General features: G+C 43.6%; 1 protein-coding gene and 1 long non-coding RNA gene across 2 annotated transcripts in view; one reads left to right on the top strand and one right to left on the bottom strand.

Moving 5' to 3' along the window:
* CDC50A (cell division cycle 50 P4-ATPase accessory subunit A) overlaps positions 1–18,473 on the bottom strand; it is a 28,860-nt gene extending 10,387 nt beyond the window's left edge. The window contains exons 1-5 of the mRNA XM_083177184.1: positions 18,082–18,473; positions 8,181–8,297; positions 7,723–7,830; positions 4,326–4,413; positions 2,224–2,370 (exon numbers count right to left, since the gene is read on the bottom strand). Coding sequence (XP_083033310.1) covers positions 2,224–2,370; positions 4,326–4,413; positions 7,723–7,830; positions 8,181–8,297; positions 18,082–18,312 — 691 coding nt within the window. The 5' untranslated portion in view covers positions 18,313–18,473. The remainder of the gene's footprint in view (positions 1–2,223; positions 2,371–4,325; positions 4,414–7,722; positions 7,831–8,180; positions 8,298–18,081) is intronic.
* LOC146064095 (uncharacterized) overlaps positions 1–19,241 on the top strand; it is a 157,713-nt gene that overhangs the window by 20,744 nt on the left and 117,728 nt on the right. The gene's annotated exons all lie outside the window — the stretch shown is intronic.

Below are 19,241 nucleotides of genomic sequence, written 5' to 3'. Positions count from 1 at the left end.
GGGGCATTATCCGGCTTATGGGGAGAAGGCTCATACATGATGCACACAGCGGTCAGACAGCCAGGCACTGAGAATCCAGTGTAAAGCACGCTTGTTCATTGCGTCTTTAAAAATGGCGCCTTAACCCTCCGTTCCCTGGTTCACCCTAGTTCAGGATGGCCGAGCGGAACCAATATGCTTCCCCTTGTTTCCGTGGGGAAGCATTTATCGCCCGTCCTCCGGCGTCTCAGGCGGAAGTGACGCACGCGCACACTTCCGCCCCGTCTGCCTGATATTTCTGGAGCGTGCAGACGCGGCTTCCAGCCGGTCTGCATCTACTCCACATGGAGCGCGCATACAGCCCTGCTGCCTTCCTGCACCATCACCGCAACAGGTACCTATGCTCCACGTGGGACTTTACCATTATTCACGAATGTATCCATAGCGTTGCCTCCTGCACCGCGCGTTGTACACAGGCAGGAACACTGTACTAACATAGCTAAAGCTAGTTAGACACTTCTTCTCCCCGGGGAGCCACCCCTTCAGCTCCATGCTGCGTGAGGTAACCCTGCTTAAAACAAACATAACAGCCTACTCTGTCTTAACTCTAACGGAGACAGGAAAAAAGACATGGAGGAGGAGGAGGAAGAGGAGGCTATTATACCCAGGGTGGGCGGTCCTAGAGAAAAATTATCCTGTCTAATTCTATGGGGGAAGGGAACATTCCAGTGTTATGACTGCCATGGGGATCGTAGAAGAAATTTAGGTTGCACCCTTAGATAAGCCACACATGACATACATGGAAATGCCTTATGGTTTTTGTTTATGCACCTTAATATCTGTATCTCACACAAAATAATTTAGTACATTTTATTCCAATATGAAAAGAACATAGTACATTTTATTCCAATATGAAAAGAACATCAAATTCAATGTGCGGTGCTTGGGCTCCAAGCAAGGGCCGGTCTGAAGGTAAAGCTGGTTTAGCAATACCTATTGGGTCCAACCTGATAGTGCAGGCAGAAAGAAAGCAAACTGCAGAATCCATCTAATATGCAATCCAAGTACTACAGCTTAAATTGCACTGCCCAGAGCTTCTTTCTTAAATCTTAAAAGTTTCTTACTTTATTCCAACATCACAGGTAGTGACACATTAAATTGACGTTTCGACCGCAAAAGCGCAGCCTTAATCATGACCACACCACTTGACAAGATACAGACAATACACTGACTATTGCCCCCAGGCCATCCTATATACCAAGACTGCAAAACCGCTAGAAAGTAATCATTTGTTACAGGTGGCCACCCTTCACAACTAACCCAATCAATGCCTCTATTACCAACTACTTTCAATACAACTGGTGGAATCAAAATGACTCACAATTAGTGTTCCCTTTAGGTTTCTTTCTGCCTGTTTTTTACGCTTTTAAATGCACCCTGCCCTTCTGTGTGCTCCCCGCCTTCAATAACACCAACCAGAGCCCGAGCTTGCCTCAAAGTGCTCGCTAATCGATTCACGTGATAACGATCTAGAGCTGAGAAATGACATTTCCCATAGTGCACTACAAGTGCAACACTCCCCCTTTTGCTTAGCTGGAGACGCATGTATTGCATAAAAAGAGTTGGGAAGAAGCAACAGCAGGTCCCGACCACCCCCTTGCCTGCGACTAGTGACATTACTGCCCCATATTTCAACGTGGGTAACAGACCCGCCGCCACTTTTTTGCCCATGAAAAATAAAAAATAAAAAAGTACCAGCGCTGGGATCAAGTATTGTTTGGAGGGGTGTCTCTCTAGGGGCACCTCTCCATTGGTGGAAGCAATGTTGGGATGTGAGTCAGGACTGACGCATCTGACCCCTTCTGCAGTGCAGTGTCAAGATGGCATCGCCGTGGCTCGTGAACCTGCTGTCAATCAAAAGGGCAGCACCCTGCCCTAAAAAAATTCATAGAGTGAACACTAACAATATACTGCACATCATAACCACAGAGTGCACGTTAACCGGCATGCTCCCGGCATTTGCATTCCACCATTAACCGGAAGTTGGCGTTAAGAGTTCCAGCCCTATATTTCTGCCATCTAATTTCCGGAAAGTAGAAATTTAAGATTAAGAACGAAACCCTGGTGAGACCTTTGCACTTTCCATAGGACTCTTGAATGAGAAACCATATCAATATACAGGGCCAAAAAATGTATATAACTACTTCAGTTCAAGTCATTTTCGTGCTTACTGTAAAAACTTACCTTTAAAAATCTCTGCAAGGTTCGTTGTATTAGTTGCAGTTGGATTTCTGAACTTCACGTTTTTATCAGTCCACCAAGCAATGCCTGTTTTTGTCAAGAGAAGTGGTACTTCTGTTCCATCTGTTACCTTAGATAAGGTAAGTGTGTCTAAAATCCAAAAATTATAACTTTTTAATGCATCTGCTGATCCAACTCTTTTAAATGTTACGTTACATAATATAGTACCAATCACACCATTTGTACAATTACATGGATTACATCCTAGCAAAATTGCAAAGCGGCATAGTAATACCGATAAGCTTATTTTGCAGGGCACCACGCCCTGCCCTTTTATATATAAAGTACTTAATGTGCCCTGCCCTTTTAGCTGCCCCCTGCCGCGCTGACACACCGAGGTCTCGGTTTAACAGAGGAGACTTCAGCGGCATGTCAGAGCAGCAGGGGGCAGCTGGAATAGCGGACAGCCACTCTCAGCAGAGATCTGCAGCATGTTAGCAAGATGGGGGGCACTGGAATGGAAGAGCTTACACCCTGTGTGGAGCCGCTGGCGGACACATCCGATTGCCTTCAGTCTCTCTCACGCCCACCTGCCCCACTATGTTGTCTTTGGGCATGCATCCCTTATGTGGAGAAGTAGTGAGAACCACATCCGGATTCACCGAGATGACAAACTGGGGATGGTAATCAGGCAGTACAGATGGTGTAGAGGTCAGCATTACTGTCTCACAGCATTTTGGTTTGATTATCAACACAGCCCTAACTGTGTGGAGTTTGTATATTCTCCCCCCACTTGTGTGGGTTTCCTTTGGGTGCACCAAATCCCCCCACACAGTCCAAAAATATAGCTGTAGGTTATGTCAGTTCAATTGGCTCCTAACAAAAACTAACTATTGTTTAAGTGGGTGTATAGATAGGCCAAGTGGTTCTTATCGGAAGACATACAGCTGTAGCTGCACTCATCGTTGCAGAGCAAATAGTCATGTGCGAGATATGTGGCGAATATATTGGAACAAAAAATGGTCACCAGATTCAATGACAAAGCTTCAAAAGTCAACAGTCTGGATCAACCACTGCTGGTTCAGAATGTATATTGAACAGGTGTGTATTCAGATGTGCTGTTAAAAGCTCAGTGGCTGCTTGGAACAATATAGTATTCACATAACTTGTACCATACACAGCCATTATATTATATGTGGCTCAGTGGCATAGAATTTGTATTGTGTATACAGCACAGGTTCTGATAGTCGGTCCCCTGGACCCCACACAGTGCACGTTTTGCAGGTCTCCTCCCAGAATCAAGTGAAATAATGCCACCTATGGATCTTTTTTGTCAGTCAGTAATCAGTGCACCCGTCAGGTGACCTGGAAAACGTGAATTGTGCGGGGGTCCTGAGGGCCGAATTTGAGAACCACTGGTATAGAGGATAATTTGGTGGAGAACTACATGAAAATCAATAGATCATTCACATGCACATATATATTCTCTGTGGAGAAGAAAATATAGGCAATGTAACCAATAAATAGTTTCTGATCTGCACGGAAAGATATACTGTCTGACTAATTGCCTAGAGCAGGGGTTCCCAAACTTTTTGAATCACGACACCCTACAGTATCCGCATATCTTTCACGGCACCCCGAGGCCAAGAGTTTGTTACTGAGAATTTCAGAAGAAAAATATTAAATTAAATAAATTGGGATTCAATTTTATCCTTAGGTCCAGTTATGTGGAGAAGAACATGATTCACTTCTGTTTACCCACATATTTTATAACTGGAAGCCACCAAGCACTGATTTTGCCTAATTCATTGACCAAAAATAATTAGAATTGGTTCTAGTCCAGTGACCTGAGGCACCCCTGCAAGTGTTCCAAGGCACCCCAGGGAGCCTAGGCGCACAGTTTGGGAACCACTGGCCTAGAGTTTACCCGGCTTAAGTTTCAAAGGCCTAGCAAAATAAGGATTGAAAAGGATCATTCTGTTCATACAAAAATGCTATCTTTAGCATAATAATGCAATCTTTAGCATAATAAACTAATCAGGTTGATTGACGTTATTCACATCCTGTTTTTTCAGTTATCAAAAGGAGATGATTGAAACACTTACCATTAAACATACTGTTTGCAATAGCACCACAAGGTGCAATGGGTTTATTCTCATTTGTGCGATAGGGGTCGCATTCCTTGCTGGGATTCTGAGGGTGTACAATACAGGTATTTAACAGACTGGAATCATCTCATATACACGTTTATCATTGCAAAACTTTCTGTAACTAGTTTTTTCTGTCACATGCAGTAATAATATAAAAGTGAGGTTTCGCTGCACCAACCTATCAAAGATAGAACACTGATTATCACTAATAATCTCAATGGTCAGTTGGTTGTAGGTCATGCAGCCCCCCACACCCTACCCATCACACAATGTACCAAATGGTAGTTTTGTTTTAGGTCTTAAATTCACACCATCCTAATATACAGATTGTGCTGCAACGCATTAGATTCAATACAGAGTATGTAAGCTGCAGCGCCAATATGGCAGTTCTAGAGCTTCAAGGTCAGTTAGTAACTATATACACCAAACAAAGGCTGCAAGGCTTATTGATTACAAAATTGCTTTGACATTTCAAGAATCTGATTAATTATTTAGCAACTTACAGAAAAGTGTCACCTACAACGGGTTAACATAAGTTTTGTGGCCACTTAGAACATCAATACTCGCACTACATACAAATGTAGTCAGAGTGAAGGGCCTTTTCATGCTGGATGATTTTGCTGCCACCACGTAGCCCATTGGTGCCGATTAATAAATCTAAAGAGTGTAAATACAGTCAAAAAGGTAAACACTCATTTTCCCCATGCATTATGCTAATTGCCCATCCATATTGACCGGTGTCATCAACACAAAAAAAGTGTAAACTGCATGGCGAGCTTTTCATGTGTAGAACTTTTGATTCTGTTGACTGTATCTAATAATTCACATCTGTAGCCCAGGCAGAAATATTTACAAAACACCACAGAAAGTGCTTAATATACTGCAAAGCCAACAAACGCACTGTTTGCAGTTAACTTATTAAGTTATAGCAACACCTGCAGCTTGCATGGAAATGAAAATTATCATAAAAGATTAAAAATCTAATAAATATATAAAACAGAAGCATTGTATTCGGTTTGAGCATAAAACATAAAACCATGCGCATTGCGCATGCCTAAATGAGCAGAGAGCAACTGTTACCTCAGCTCATGGTAATATACAGATGGGGCTGGCTTCTAATGCCAGCCCCGCCAGGGGGCGCACGTGCACGAGACGTTCGCGCTCCCCCTGGAGAATGGAGCCTGTCTCTGGTCCCCGCCGCCTCCCCCTGCCTGTCTTCCTGAAGCAGAGACGGGCAGGGACACGCAGTGTCCCCGCCGAGACACTGGGACGCGCGTGCATGTGAGACGCACGCGCATCCCAGTTCATTGAAGCCCCTGCCGCTTGCCAGCGGGGAGGGTCTGGCGAGCCACGGCCAAGGATGGCAGGGGCTCCATCTGTGTGAGTTTATATATATAAATAAATGGACAGATGGCTTACCTCTACCCAAATTCTGATACAACTAAGCTTGCGGAATATGTAAAGTGTCTATAGCATCTGCGCTACACTCTAAAGCATGGGTCCTCAAACTGCGGCCCTCCAGATGTGGTGAAACTACAATTCCCAGCATGCCTTGCCACAGTTTTAACACTCCCTTATAGGAAAACTGTGGCAAGGCATGCTGGGATTTGTAGTTTCACCACATCTGGAGGGCCGCAGTTTGAGGACCCATGCTCTAAAGCATGGGTCTTCAACCTGTGGCCCTCCAGATGTTGCGAAACTACATGTTCCAACATGCATTGCCACATTATTTCCTATAAGAGCATGCCAAAAACCCTCAGGGCATGCTGGGATATGTAGTTCCACAACATCTGGAGGGCCACAGGTTGAAGACCTGTGCTCTAAACTATATTCTTCCCTTCATGACTGGAGAAACATCATGAACAAAAATAATGGGTTGCATAATACTCCATTAGACTATGCTACTCCATTAGACTATGCTTATGTGATACTGGTTGTGTTCAGTGGCTGTGTAGCGATCATTGAACTGCACTAAGCATACTAAACACTGTACCAGCAGCCTGACATATGCCACATGACAAAAATCTTTGACGTATATAGTTCTACTATACTCAAAGGCTACATACTTGCAGATCTTGGCACAAGAAAAAGAAAAACAGAACAAATTAGAAGTTTAGACACAAATTACCCTAATCCAATTTAAATGGAGATGCAGCATGACTAGGGTATATATGTACAGTAGGATCATCGCACGGGAGCATTGTCGTTAATTATTGATCTTCCAATGCAGCTATTTTTTTGACCAAACACATCCCCATTAGCTGCAGGTGGTCATATTTTGCCACATGATTATTTCTATGATCTTGTTCACGCAAAAAACCTGTATCGTTTCCAACAGTTTTAGTATAGGCATAAGCTAAGAAGCCTTATATCCCATTCACACCGCAAAAATAACCCTGGTCCGACCTGGGTCTCTATGCAGTGTCAAATCACCAATAAAATAAAAACCCGGGTCCAGCAACCCAGGTTAAAAGAAGGTTTTTTCCAGTTGGACCCAGGTTGCTAGGCAGTGTAAACTGGTAACCCGGGTGGAGCAACCCGGGTTACCAGTTCACATGAAAGGGAGGTGGCAGGTTCAGCTCCAAGTGCTGCTTCCTCCCCCGCCTCACGATGACATGCTGCCGCCCAGTGTGTCACCAGCAACACAGCTTATTGCTGGGTCGTTGAGGTTCGCTGAGCTTCATCTCGCAAATGCCAGATTGCTCCTGGGACGGACCCGTGTTCAAATCCCGGCTGCGACCCGGCATTTGCAATGTGAAAGGGGTATTATAATCATTTTACAGCAGCCCTGGAAATGTATTACCAAATAAGTTCAATTAGTTGCTATACTACATTGCAACAATCCTCTGATCAGAAAACAGTTTCAGACATAACAAAAAAACCCACACATGAACTCCCAGCTTTTACTCAGCATCTGAGTGCCGGGGTGCTTTGCAGGTCCCAGCCTGACCCAATAATTAGCTTTACTGTGTGAAAGGGGTACTAGAGGGACTTTCTCTGTCAAGGTTTCTCAGCATGGGGCTCTCTGCATCTGGTGGGCATGTTTTTTTCTGCAGCCACTCTTCCCTATGTAACAAGGCTAAATAGTGCAGGCCTCAGATTATGCATGTGTTCTTAAAGCACAGTGCATGCCTACTATGTACTTTGCATTCACCTAACTCCTCATGGGGAAAAAAAAAGGCATGGTAGGGAATTGTGCCATTCTTTACTTCCTCTATATAAACAGAACAGGGGGAAAACAAAGTTAACAAAATCATGTCACAGCAAAATCAGATGCTTACCTTTCAAATGAAGCAGCCTATAGTGTTTTTCCTCATTTAAAACCTCATTCTATCAACAAAACATGACTTACTGTAAGTGAATTTTTATCTCCATTCAGCTGGCTGTCATCTCTAGATTTCACATATCGACGATGGTTCTGATAGAAGTTGGACAGTCCATAATACATAAACACTGTGCTCTACAAAAGAAATAATATTATTATTATTATTATTATTATTATTATTATTATTATTATTATTAACACACCATGGTTTAAAAAGGTACTCTGGTAATGTGCAAAGGATAAGTTACCCAAGTTTAGATTTTAAAAACAAATATTTTCAAGTATTACTTTGCCTTCATAAAACCACAAAATAAAATACTGTGCTTCAGCACCACAAACCATTGTGTTAACAGAAAATAACTTTTTATTTTTATTTAAGCAGTCAACTAGTTCCTGAATAGAGTACAAACTTAGCAACTTGAGAATAAACAGAAATTAGCGGACATGAACTAAAAGCACCAATTATTGAAGAAAAACATTAATACCTCAAATGCAGTATCCAACTGGAAATAAATAGTACAGCTACAACTCCTACTTGCGTTCCTAGAAACATTAGAGCACTTGTAGCATTCACTAGTTGGCTCTATCCCTGTGTAGTCAATCTGCAAAAAAAGATATACATATACAACATTAATGTCAGTAAAACTATGCACAACATTAAAATTGATATTCATACGCTAGATAGCCCTTGTGTCAATTTCACATGCAAATAGGCCAAAATAATTTTTAAACAAATACAATGCGCAATTCTAAGTTACCAATTCATCAGAAGTGTAGAACTTAATCTTTAAAAATGGTACCTCATTTATCGATTTTGGTTAAGTATGAAGGGAGGAAAACAAGGGATAGGCACCAAAAATCACTGTATAGATATAGATGGATAGACACACACACAGTGTGAGTGAGAGAGATCCCCCGATTAAACAAGTGACCACATTTAACCAAGATACCTACATTAACCACCTGCCCCAGGAAAACCCACCACTCAAGCTGCAGCCACTACCTCCTGCAGGTAGTGCTGCAGCCAGAAGAAGCCAGCAGTTTGAGGCAGCTGCAACAGGGGGGAGTGATGATCGGCGACTGGGAGTGAACGGGACCGGTAAGGGGGGAGGTGAACAGCATGTAGGTGCATGCCAGTGCTGGAGGCACCACTAGTGCTCACCTTCATACTGTATTGTGGTATGCCTGGAAATTTCGCAACAGCGCAGCTGAGCCCAGAAAATTTCCGGCCATACCACCTAAGTGGTTAATTGACTATATTCTTATATTGTCAAAGGGTAATGTGTACTAGACACATAAATTGTATTCCAATAATCCTCCTGCGAGCTTCAAAAGCGCAATACAGCTTCATTGCGCAATACAGTGCCTCCATTTGATTGGTTACTCACTCTCTTAAATAGGGAGAGGCACATTACAGCTTTACATCCTTGATAAAGACCGCAGCAGGCGGTTGAAACGCGTTGGATCCTACCTGACAACGCCGATTTGGGGAACCTCCTACCGGGACCTTTTGGTGTCTTCTTGCCTGAGGTGAAAGTTTCCGGGACCTTCACTTATCATGCACGTTTGAGAACTTTTTCCATCAAGTTCTCCACCTCATCCGGTAATTGTTTAATCCCCCTATACGGCGTACTTACAACATTTGTCATAGAAATCATTTCTATACATATTTTATCATTTTGTATACATGTTATTCAGACCATTTTTTAAATTATTGTGAGCAAATAAAAACTGTATTACACCAGATTTTGTTCTATTATGTTCCTATGTGGTTTTCTGGCATACGGAGGATTATATGGAGAAAGAAAGTGTCTGAATAATCAGTGAGTTGGAGAAACACATTGTCGCTCGGAGAAGAGGAGACGCCAATCCCTTACAAGGGATGTATGGTATATTTTCACTGTCTTGGAGTGTGGTGAAGGGTCAAACACCAGTGTGATTTAGAAGATACGGATACACAGTGGTTACCACACATAAAGTCATCCTAAGGCGGAGAAGAGGAACGCTCCTTGTAAGATAGGAACGTTGCTTTTCACCCCTATCTTTTGAAGCTTGCAGGAGGATTATTGGAATACAATTTATGTGTCTAGTACACATTACCCTTTGACAATTCTTTTTTGTGGTGCGGGGTTACCACACGTGTTCCTTATTCCCCTGCAGAATTTAAGCGCTTAGATTCAGTTTACCGACCCCCTATTCTATATTCTTATATTACTGTGACCATACTGAATCATTGAGAACAACAGAAGCAATAATTCAAACAAATCTGCAAAATGTACATAGTTAGGGAAACAGCTGATTGAACATTCTGAAAATCAAACAAAAAATGAACAAAACAAAAAAACAACAGGAAAAAAATGGTATCTGACAACCAAGATTTAATTAGCAATCTACTTGTATTCTATCTAATAGAAGATAGGTAGATGAAAGCACTATGCGGTCCCTGGGTTGACAATGTCTAGGTTCACAGTCACTAGATTGACATTGACAAATGGTCAACAAAAGCTAATGATCAATATGAATAAGGTTGACATGAGATTCTTTTTTTATTTATTTTTTTAAAGGTGGGTTTTCATACTTTACTATCCAAGTGGGCACAGAGTGATAATATAATATTGTGTCAAGATCAGCGAGCCATGCAAGGGAATGTGATACGCTTACGCGGTGTCCATGTCGAATGTAAGCTTGTGTCGACATCCTGTAAATGTCAACCATTCTTAGGTGTTGACCTAGCCAGTCGACCATTAGTGGTCAACCTAGACCAGGCATGTCCAACGTTGGCCCTCCAGATGTTGTGAAACTACACATCCCAGCATGCTTTGCCACAGTTTTGCTATTAGAGAATGCTAAAACTATTGCAAAGCATGCTGGGATGTGTAGTTTCAAAACATCTGGAGGGCCAACGTTGGACATGCCTGACCTAGACATTTTCTATAATCTATACCGTAACAGATTAATGGAAACCCGCCAGCAGCAAGTTTAAAATTATAATATTGCACAGAGAAAATGCTCCAAGTATCATTGATGGGATTACAGCACCGACACGGTCATGTCAACATGCCTTTGCAGTAAACACTTGCATGTAATAAAAGAATATCCTTATTAGGAGCAATAATTTAAGATGCATTTGACCAGAGTCTCTTTTGAAAAGCATCCAGTTTGTTTTGGTTTAAGCTTCCTTTAACAAATCTTATTTCCTTTTACCTTGTTTATTTTAATACTTCAAGAGTAATTGCTAAATCTGCACTCAAACAAGCATTTCCTTATGCAAAATATTTATTTCCTTTTAAAGTAGTAGTGTAGCTGCAGCATGTTTCAGTGTGCATGTATAAAAAACTATGCGGACAAACATCGATGAACAATGTGGCAGAGAGGAAATCTCACGCCATGTTGAGCAAAGAAAGTACTTTGAAGCTGGGTACACCTGAGATGATATGGGCCCGATAAAATTTCCAACCGAATCGGAACGACATATCAGGCATATGCGACTTTGCCAGTGCTGGGTGGCCAACTGGACCATATAGCATGTTACCTGGTATGTGATAATGAGGGACAAAACAGTGATCATTCTGAGGTGTACCCAGGATCAGATATGATGGCCCGTCAGGCTGCCATATCGGCTAGGTACTCATCGCATAGTTACAACCAGCTATATTATTTAACTTAATGTGATGGTGCACATTGCATTACATTACACCAGCTATATTATTTCTTTAGGTACTTGTTTCCTAGCACGGCACCCGCGATTTTGATTGTATTGATCGCGGCCGCAAAAAAACGTGTCGATCGCATCGCATGCCAACCAAATCGCATGCGATGGACGCGATTTTTGCATTGGAATCAATGTAAAATGGTCCCTGAGACCCAATTTTACATTGATTTCAATGTAAAAAGCCCCAAAACTCCCCATTTTCATTGCACCCCCCCCCCCCTCATGGGTGAAATGGCCCTCTATTGTTAACGCCACCCCACTATTGACGCCAACCCGAAGCGTGGCGAGCGCAGCGAGCTTGCGAGGGGCTGAGGTACACGTCCTCCGACCTTTTCACACCCCTACGATCCACGTCGGCGTGCAGTTGATTTTATAAAGTGTGGCGAGCGCGGCGAGTCCCGCATAACTTCACAGGTATACGCGTGCCCTCGCCACACTTTATAAAATCAACTCCACGCTGACGTGGATAGTGGGGGTATGAAAAGGTCGGAGGACGCGTACCGCTGCGCTCGCCATGCTTCAGGTTGGCGTCAATAGTGGGGTGGCGTTAACAATGAGGGGGCATTAAGCATACTTAATACCTATGAGGGGGCATATACAATGAGAAATGGGCCATATTGGCCCATTTCCCATTGTTCCCTATGTAAAATCGTGTTGATCGCGTCGATCGGATCGCATGCCATTACATGCGATCGACGAGATCAACACGATTTTAATTTGAAAAGTAATTCAACATTGTTCTCTATGGGAAAATCGCGTTGGTCGCATCAACGCGATTTTCTCTTTACCGGCAATTAAAGCTGGTAATTGACAGAAAATCGCGTCCATCGCATGCCTTAAGTACCTTAACTGAAGGCATGCAATTAACCCCTATGGGCGCCGTGCTAGGAAACAAAGTACCTTTCTTTAGGATGTTGATCCTCTCTTTACCCAATACCTATACAGCAATAGTATTACCATGCAACACAAGGTGTTCATCACTGAAAACTTCCAAAGAGTCATTTAAAGCATGAGACAAGGGGCCTAATTCAGTCCTGTAAGCAAATCTGCATAGACAAAACCTCACTAAACTGCAGGCGGGGCAAATGTAGTAAGTGCAGAGAGAGTTAAGCTGCCCATACATCACAATGATTTCAGGCCCGAACACACCATTTCAACGGGTCGTGCAATCAATTGTGGAGCTTTTTTTGCTGCACATCGTGATGTGTTTAGGTGCTATGCGTAGTCTTGCGGGTTGAAACGTTGAACCTATGTGCTGCACATATGATCAGTCGTGATTGGGTGCAGATCATGAGTGGGTTTTTGCACATGCGATCGGTCATTCGATGGATGGTTTGACTGGCATTTTCCCAGGCACTGTGATGCATACGATCTATCGTGAGATGATCAATCGTATGTGGCAGCTGAACTGTGTGATGAATCGGGTGTCAAAAATGCACCAAATTGTGAGACCAGGACTGCAGGGAAGTTCAAGGGAAATCGTGACACAATCAGGATCCCAAACTGGTTAATCTGATGTATGGCCGCCTTTAGATTTGGGTGGGGTGTGTTCAAACTGAAATCTAAATAGAAGTGTAAAAATTAAGAAGCCAGTATTTACCCTGCACAGAAACAAAATGACTCACCCATTTCTAATGGAGCCTACACAGAGGGCAGTTTAAGGGTATTTTCTAAGTCATCTCACTTTATTTGACTAGATCACTTAGAAAATACCCCTGCATCGCTCTGTGTGTAGGGGCACGCCAGGCGATTAAGATCCAGCATGCTGAATAAATCTAGTTAGATCAGGGTCAGCGTTCTCACCGGACAACACTGGCCCTGACAGATCGCTCAGCACACAGTGCAAAATCTCTACGTGTGTAGGCCCAATAACTCTCTCTGCACATGTTACATCTGCCCCACCTGCAGTGCAGCATGATTTTGTCCATCTGCAAAAATTGCAGCCTTACGAACAGGTCTGAACCAGAACGCACAATCTGTCACGAGATTTCTCATGTATCACATACCTACATCCTTTTTTCAAATTTTGCACACGCCTATGCTTTCTATGGAATAACTTGTACTCATCATATTTTTAGGGGACATTTCAATACTATGAGAACTGAAGTATTTCAGTGACGTATCAAGCCATAAGAAAGGAATAATATACCATCTTTACAAAAACAAAAAGTATTTATGGGAAAGAAGATTTATAAAAGTTGCTACAAAATATTTTCCTACTGGACGAGAATACAGGCAGATTAATAGAAAATAATGTGTCACCTGTGCTCCAATAGTGGGTATTAACTACCAAAGAAATACATAATACACAAGACCAAAGCCAAGTGCTCCCTAATAAATGTAAGGTAATTAGTCATTGAGAGCAGTCTCTCCAAACAGTACAAGTCTTTCCAGGGTTTTGTCAGATATTAACGATCATTTTCTTATGGAGTCTTCAACACTTTGAATAAATGAAAATGTATTATGTGTAGGTAGAATGTATTATTCAAATATAGGGATGTAGAACACCTTATCCAATCCTCCCATCACTTTTTTTAGAAGATTTTATGCTGGTCGAAAACACGTTGGAATTAACAAATAGGCAGTATGCAAGTACCACACCATTACATTTAATAGGATGAGAGATTCAGAAAGTGAGAGATTTGGTAAGAAATCTCCAGTTTTTTTAAAGCGGCAATCATTTAAACTACAAAATCAAACTCCATCAACTTTTATGGCGTCGGTGACGTTGGCGGGCCTGACCCGTCCCCCTTATGCTGCCCCCATGCAGCAGCACCCTGTCCTGCCCAGCTCCTAGAAGCAGTAATGTTAACCATCACACCATTCATGCTGTATTTGTGAAGATACATTTATTAGAGTTGAGTTGCAGACAATTTATTGTTTCCAATTTGCGTTTGAAGTTTACAGCAAAGGGTGCTATTGTATTCTCGTTGATGTGCAGTTATGTGTGACTGCACAAGTCACCAAGTATTACAGTAACCAAATACCATGCATTTTCTAGCATTACAATTGCTTAACTGGCACTACAAAGTCCTCACTTGTGTGACAGCAGCACTGGTAATGATAAGCAGGAAATCTGTTTGACCAAGGTTTCTGGTATGTGTATATTTAAAACCGAAGGAAGAGGTTCTTGGTTGCTCTGCCGAGACCTTTTGGTCTTTTTGCAAAAGCTGGATAAGGGTTTTTGGGGTGTGGATGTGAGAAATAATGGAGGGCTCCATCTACAAGGCCCATCAACCATTTGCTCCCAAGCCCTGTAAAATGAAGAAAACTGTCCGCTTGGATAAATCAAAATGGGATTTAACCAATTTTTTTGTAAATCCATTTTTGTCTGTGTTCCAGTTTTGGAAGCAAACGCTCAATTGCCATATACTCCCATACATAAGCAGATTTTCACTCCAACTAGAAAGATTGGACAGAATGCAAAGGTGCCCATACACAGGTCCGATTTGGCATGTTTTCATCCCAGATTGTCCCGATATCGCACAAAAACCAGGCAAAACTGAGGTGTTTCACAGAAGGTCAGTTCTGTTGCGCGTTCCCATCAGATCATACGTACTGCATGTAGGATAGACCAGATCGGACCCATCAGCAGCACATTTAGGGTGCTTTTTAGTACCCTCGATGCATCGCATCTGATCAGGGCTGTAGGTGTGTGCCAACGCACCACTGGCACAAACCTATATTCTGCAGAGCGTTACCCGCACTAGGCAGGAGAAGCGTGATTACTGCTCTGATCCTCTGAGAACCCCCCAATCTCTCGCAGTCAATCAGCGGCCACCCATTTATTCTATCAATTATCGGGGGTGCAAGATGGAAATCAAAGAGAAGGCTGGCCGGCTATTCCTTCTGGGCAGAAAATAAAGAAAAAGATTCTCTTTGCTTTCCATCTTGCACCCCCAATTGGATTTTGGCCTGTCTCCAGCAATCCAGAAACATTTTGGGGACTACAGTTGTGGGAGCACCTTCTTTCCCTTTATATGCATGCCATGCAAACCAACAATTGGAGAACTGGTAAATATTGCTTTTACTAACTGTTCGGCTTTATAAAACAATCTATACTACCTAGATTGCTGGACTGTCTCCATACTAATACAGTACAGGTTGAGTATCCCCTATCCGAAATGCTCGCGGTTTTTGGAATATTTTTTTTGCAGCCATACTTACCTGTCCCCTGATGGTCCCCGGGCGTCCCTCGGCGTCCGCGCAGTCCCCGGGCGTCCACAGCAGGCCTCCGGCATCTTCTCCTGGTCTCCAGCGGTCCCAGGAATGCATTGCGCGAGTGTGCGCGTGCACCGGTGACGTCACCGGCGCGCGCGCACACTCGCGCAATGCATTCCTGGGACCGCTGGAGACCCTGGAGAAGATGCCGGAGGCCTGCTGTGGACGCCCGGGGACTTGGTAAGTATGAAAAGAGGGTTAGGGGTTAAAAAACAAAAAAAAAAATTTGAATGATTCCAAAAACCACGGTTTTTGGAATAATTCGGATAAGGGATGTCCGGATACCGGATACTCAACCTGTACTAATAACTGGCTATATCCCCATTAATTATCTGAAATAATTTGTTATACCTGGATGAATAAGGGGGACCCTATTGGAGTTGGAACTAACCTCTAGAAGGAGAAATTTTAACATACTAACTCATTTTTTATTTTTGGATCAATCCTTAATATTCTCTTTCTATTACTTATCTATATTGTAAAACCCAATTTTATCCTTTATTATTAATGGTTGGTAACGGCCGGTACCTTATGAAATGTACTATTGATATGTGTATATTGATTTATTGTTTTTTGTGTTTATAAATATTGTGTGTTTTTTAATCTTCAAAACTGGCTATTGTCTTTACCTAAAACCTGAGCGCTTTCTTTCTTGTCTACATTGTTGTCCATATCCACTGGGAGTGGTAATCCCTATTAGTTAGCCGGGTTAAACTAGGTTGATTAATTTTTGTCATTAGCGCTACTGTATATTCCTTCTTTTTGTTTTGTTAATGTTTCATACTGGCCCAGCTAGATAGCAAAGGATCTTGGTGCTACATGACCCAGTGACAGTCAAACTAGTCTAGGCTCAGTGGAGTCTAGAAACAGAACATGTATAAATGAGTGTACAGTGTAGTAAAATACTTCAAGATTTTGACCAGGCAGCATGCACAGCTGCATATAAGAAATGTTGAGATTGACATGACAGTCACTTCAGACCACCGAATAAGGGACCATCATCAATGGCTAGGCTCCCCCCCATAGGTAACAGTGGGAGGTAGCGAGAAGTAAACTCTTCTCAGCTTGTAAAGTAGTAGTCCCCTGAGAAAATCATGGATCTCTAGTGTTCATTTTAGAACCCTGTATCTTTGAAAAAACATGCAGTTCCTTTTCGATACACACCAGGACGATGGTGCTTGTGAGCGGGTCATCACAGGAACGTACGACGCGCCGCGAAAATGCCCGCAATGTGATCGCGATCCGATCGCGACCCCCACCCACTACAATGGTCGTTTCTGAGATCCTACCTGCAGCAGGTAGGATCTCAGAAACGACCGACGAGCGGGGCCGCATCAAAAGGGCAGCGAAATGGCCCAAAACACGGCCAATTTACATACAATCGGTCGAGATTGTATCTAAATTGGCTCATTTTGGGCCATATCATCCTGGTGTGTACCCCACATTACTCAATCAGGTTTTGCCCACAGGAAGTGAAGTGCTTGTGCATACAGCAATTAAGGAAATGGAGAGAATGACAAATGAGGGGGAGAGCATCAGTGAAATCAGTTGGTGGATGTATGGCAAACTTGCGCATGCGGAGTACAGCCAGCCAGGGGGGTGGGAGACCTTCCTGCTTTGCCTCATTAATGAGGCAAAGAAGAAAGTATAGCGGCACTACAAAACATCTGGCCCAATATTATAATCAATATCGCTCAAAAGGGCCAAACTTTAGCCCCATATACACGAGAATATATTGATTCAGAAAGGTGCTTCTGAGCGATATTGTTCATAATTTCACCCAGTGTGGACACGATGCATGCGTCTTTGATAATGGTTGATCTACCCAACAAGCAGGTCAACTTGGCATATAGCCAAACAACCCACATGTTCGGCAGGTCCCAAAGAAGTCACTGAATGGTATCGGCAGCCGGTACCATTCAGTGTGTACCGACAATACCGGCCGGTCGCAGATGACATCGTTAACTAAATCGGTAGTGGCCTCTGTCAGGTAATGTGTATGGGGGCAGCTTTAAAAAATTAACCCTAGTGTGTGTGTGTCCATGTGATAGGGAATATGCTGTACAGTGTAGATTATAAATTTGTTGTACAGGGACTGATGCGTGAATGACTGACACCTGCTCGGTAAATTGCTGTGTAACGTGAGCTCTATATAAATAATACCTGGGTGCGGTGATATAATTGCTGGTCTTTGAGGACTGTGGATTCCCCGCATATTCATTTCGTGACAGGATTTTAAAAGGACGTGTGGCCAAGCAGCGGGGCTGGGGAGCTGCAGCCTTGCGGTTGTGTGACATCGCCCACCCGGGGGCCACCTGCACTACTATGTAACAGCCGCGTAGTCCCATATCTATCCCCAGTAGAAGCACACCCACTGTCAGCCCCCGGTATACACACACACACACACACACACACACACACACACACACACACACACAGCGCCCAGGCCTCACCTCATACTCCCGGATGTTATTGGAGGTAACGAATATGCCGATCCCTATGGGGATAAAGATGATCCCGATGACGAAGAAGGCCGGCAGCACGGTCCCGGCGGTGAGGATGGGCTGCCAAGCCGGAAGCCGCTGCTGCTTAAAAGCCGTGTTATCCGGCTTCTTGCTCTTCACGGCCAGTCCGGGGCCAACACCGGAGGGGTGCCCGTCCTCCTCTTTGTAGTTCATAGCCATGGCGTCCCCCTCACCCGGTGTCACCGGTGATCAGAGCGTATCTGCCCCAACACCACAGCCGGAGTCCGGACTACCCTCAACCTGCCTGCTGCTGCTAATACTGCTGTTGCTGTTGATTCTCTCGCGTCATCTGACGGGCGTGCCCCAACGCGGAAGCAGTGCTGCTCTCTGCGCTTGCGTCTCTAGCCACGCCCAGCACCCCAGCCAGCAGCAACACTAGAGCAGCGGCTGCACAGGTGCGTTACACTGTACTGTTATCATCACCTCTGGTGTCGCTGAGGCGGCGGCCATTTTCCCAAAGACGAAACCTATTAAATTAATCCAGGCCAGGGTAGCTGCTAGTTCTCATGCTAGTGTAGTTTGCACCAAGTGACCAATGGAACCAGGATTGTCTTGACCAATAACAGATGGAAAGTTGGGGTAGATTTATTAAGCTCGGTGAAGTGATAAAGTGTCTGGTTTTTATCACCGGCCAATCAGCTCCTACCTGTCATTTTCAAACCAAGCCTGTAAACCTCACAAGTAGGTAGGGTGACCAACTCATCCCTTTAATCCGGGACACATATTAATTACACAGGTTCTGTGGCAGTTTAAAATCAGGTTAAAGCCAGCCACAGAACCTGTGTAATTAATATGTGTCCCGGATTAAAGGGATGAGTTGGTCACCCTACAAGTAGGAGCTGATTGGCCGGTGATAAAAACCAGACACTTTATCACTTCACTGAGCTTAATAAATCTACCCAACACATAAAGGGGCAGATGTATGAACATTTGTTATGGAGGAGAAGGGGTATCAGCGCACGTTATGTGCATTGATACCATTTCTCCCCCATGTGGGAAGGAGCCAGCGTGACGCTGTGTGCCCCTGTCCATATTGGCGCTGCTATCTAAATGATAGCAGGCCGAATGTATGAACGGTCAGCATCGCT

The sequence above is a fragment of the Crinia signifera genome, chromosome 3 (assembly GCF_055691185.1).
Source record: "Crinia signifera chromosome 3, ASM5569118v1, whole genome shotgun sequence".
NCBI lineage: Eukaryota > Metazoa > Chordata > Amphibia > Anura > Myobatrachidae > Crinia > Crinia signifera.
This window is presented reverse-complemented; position numbering and strand designations above follow the sequence as displayed.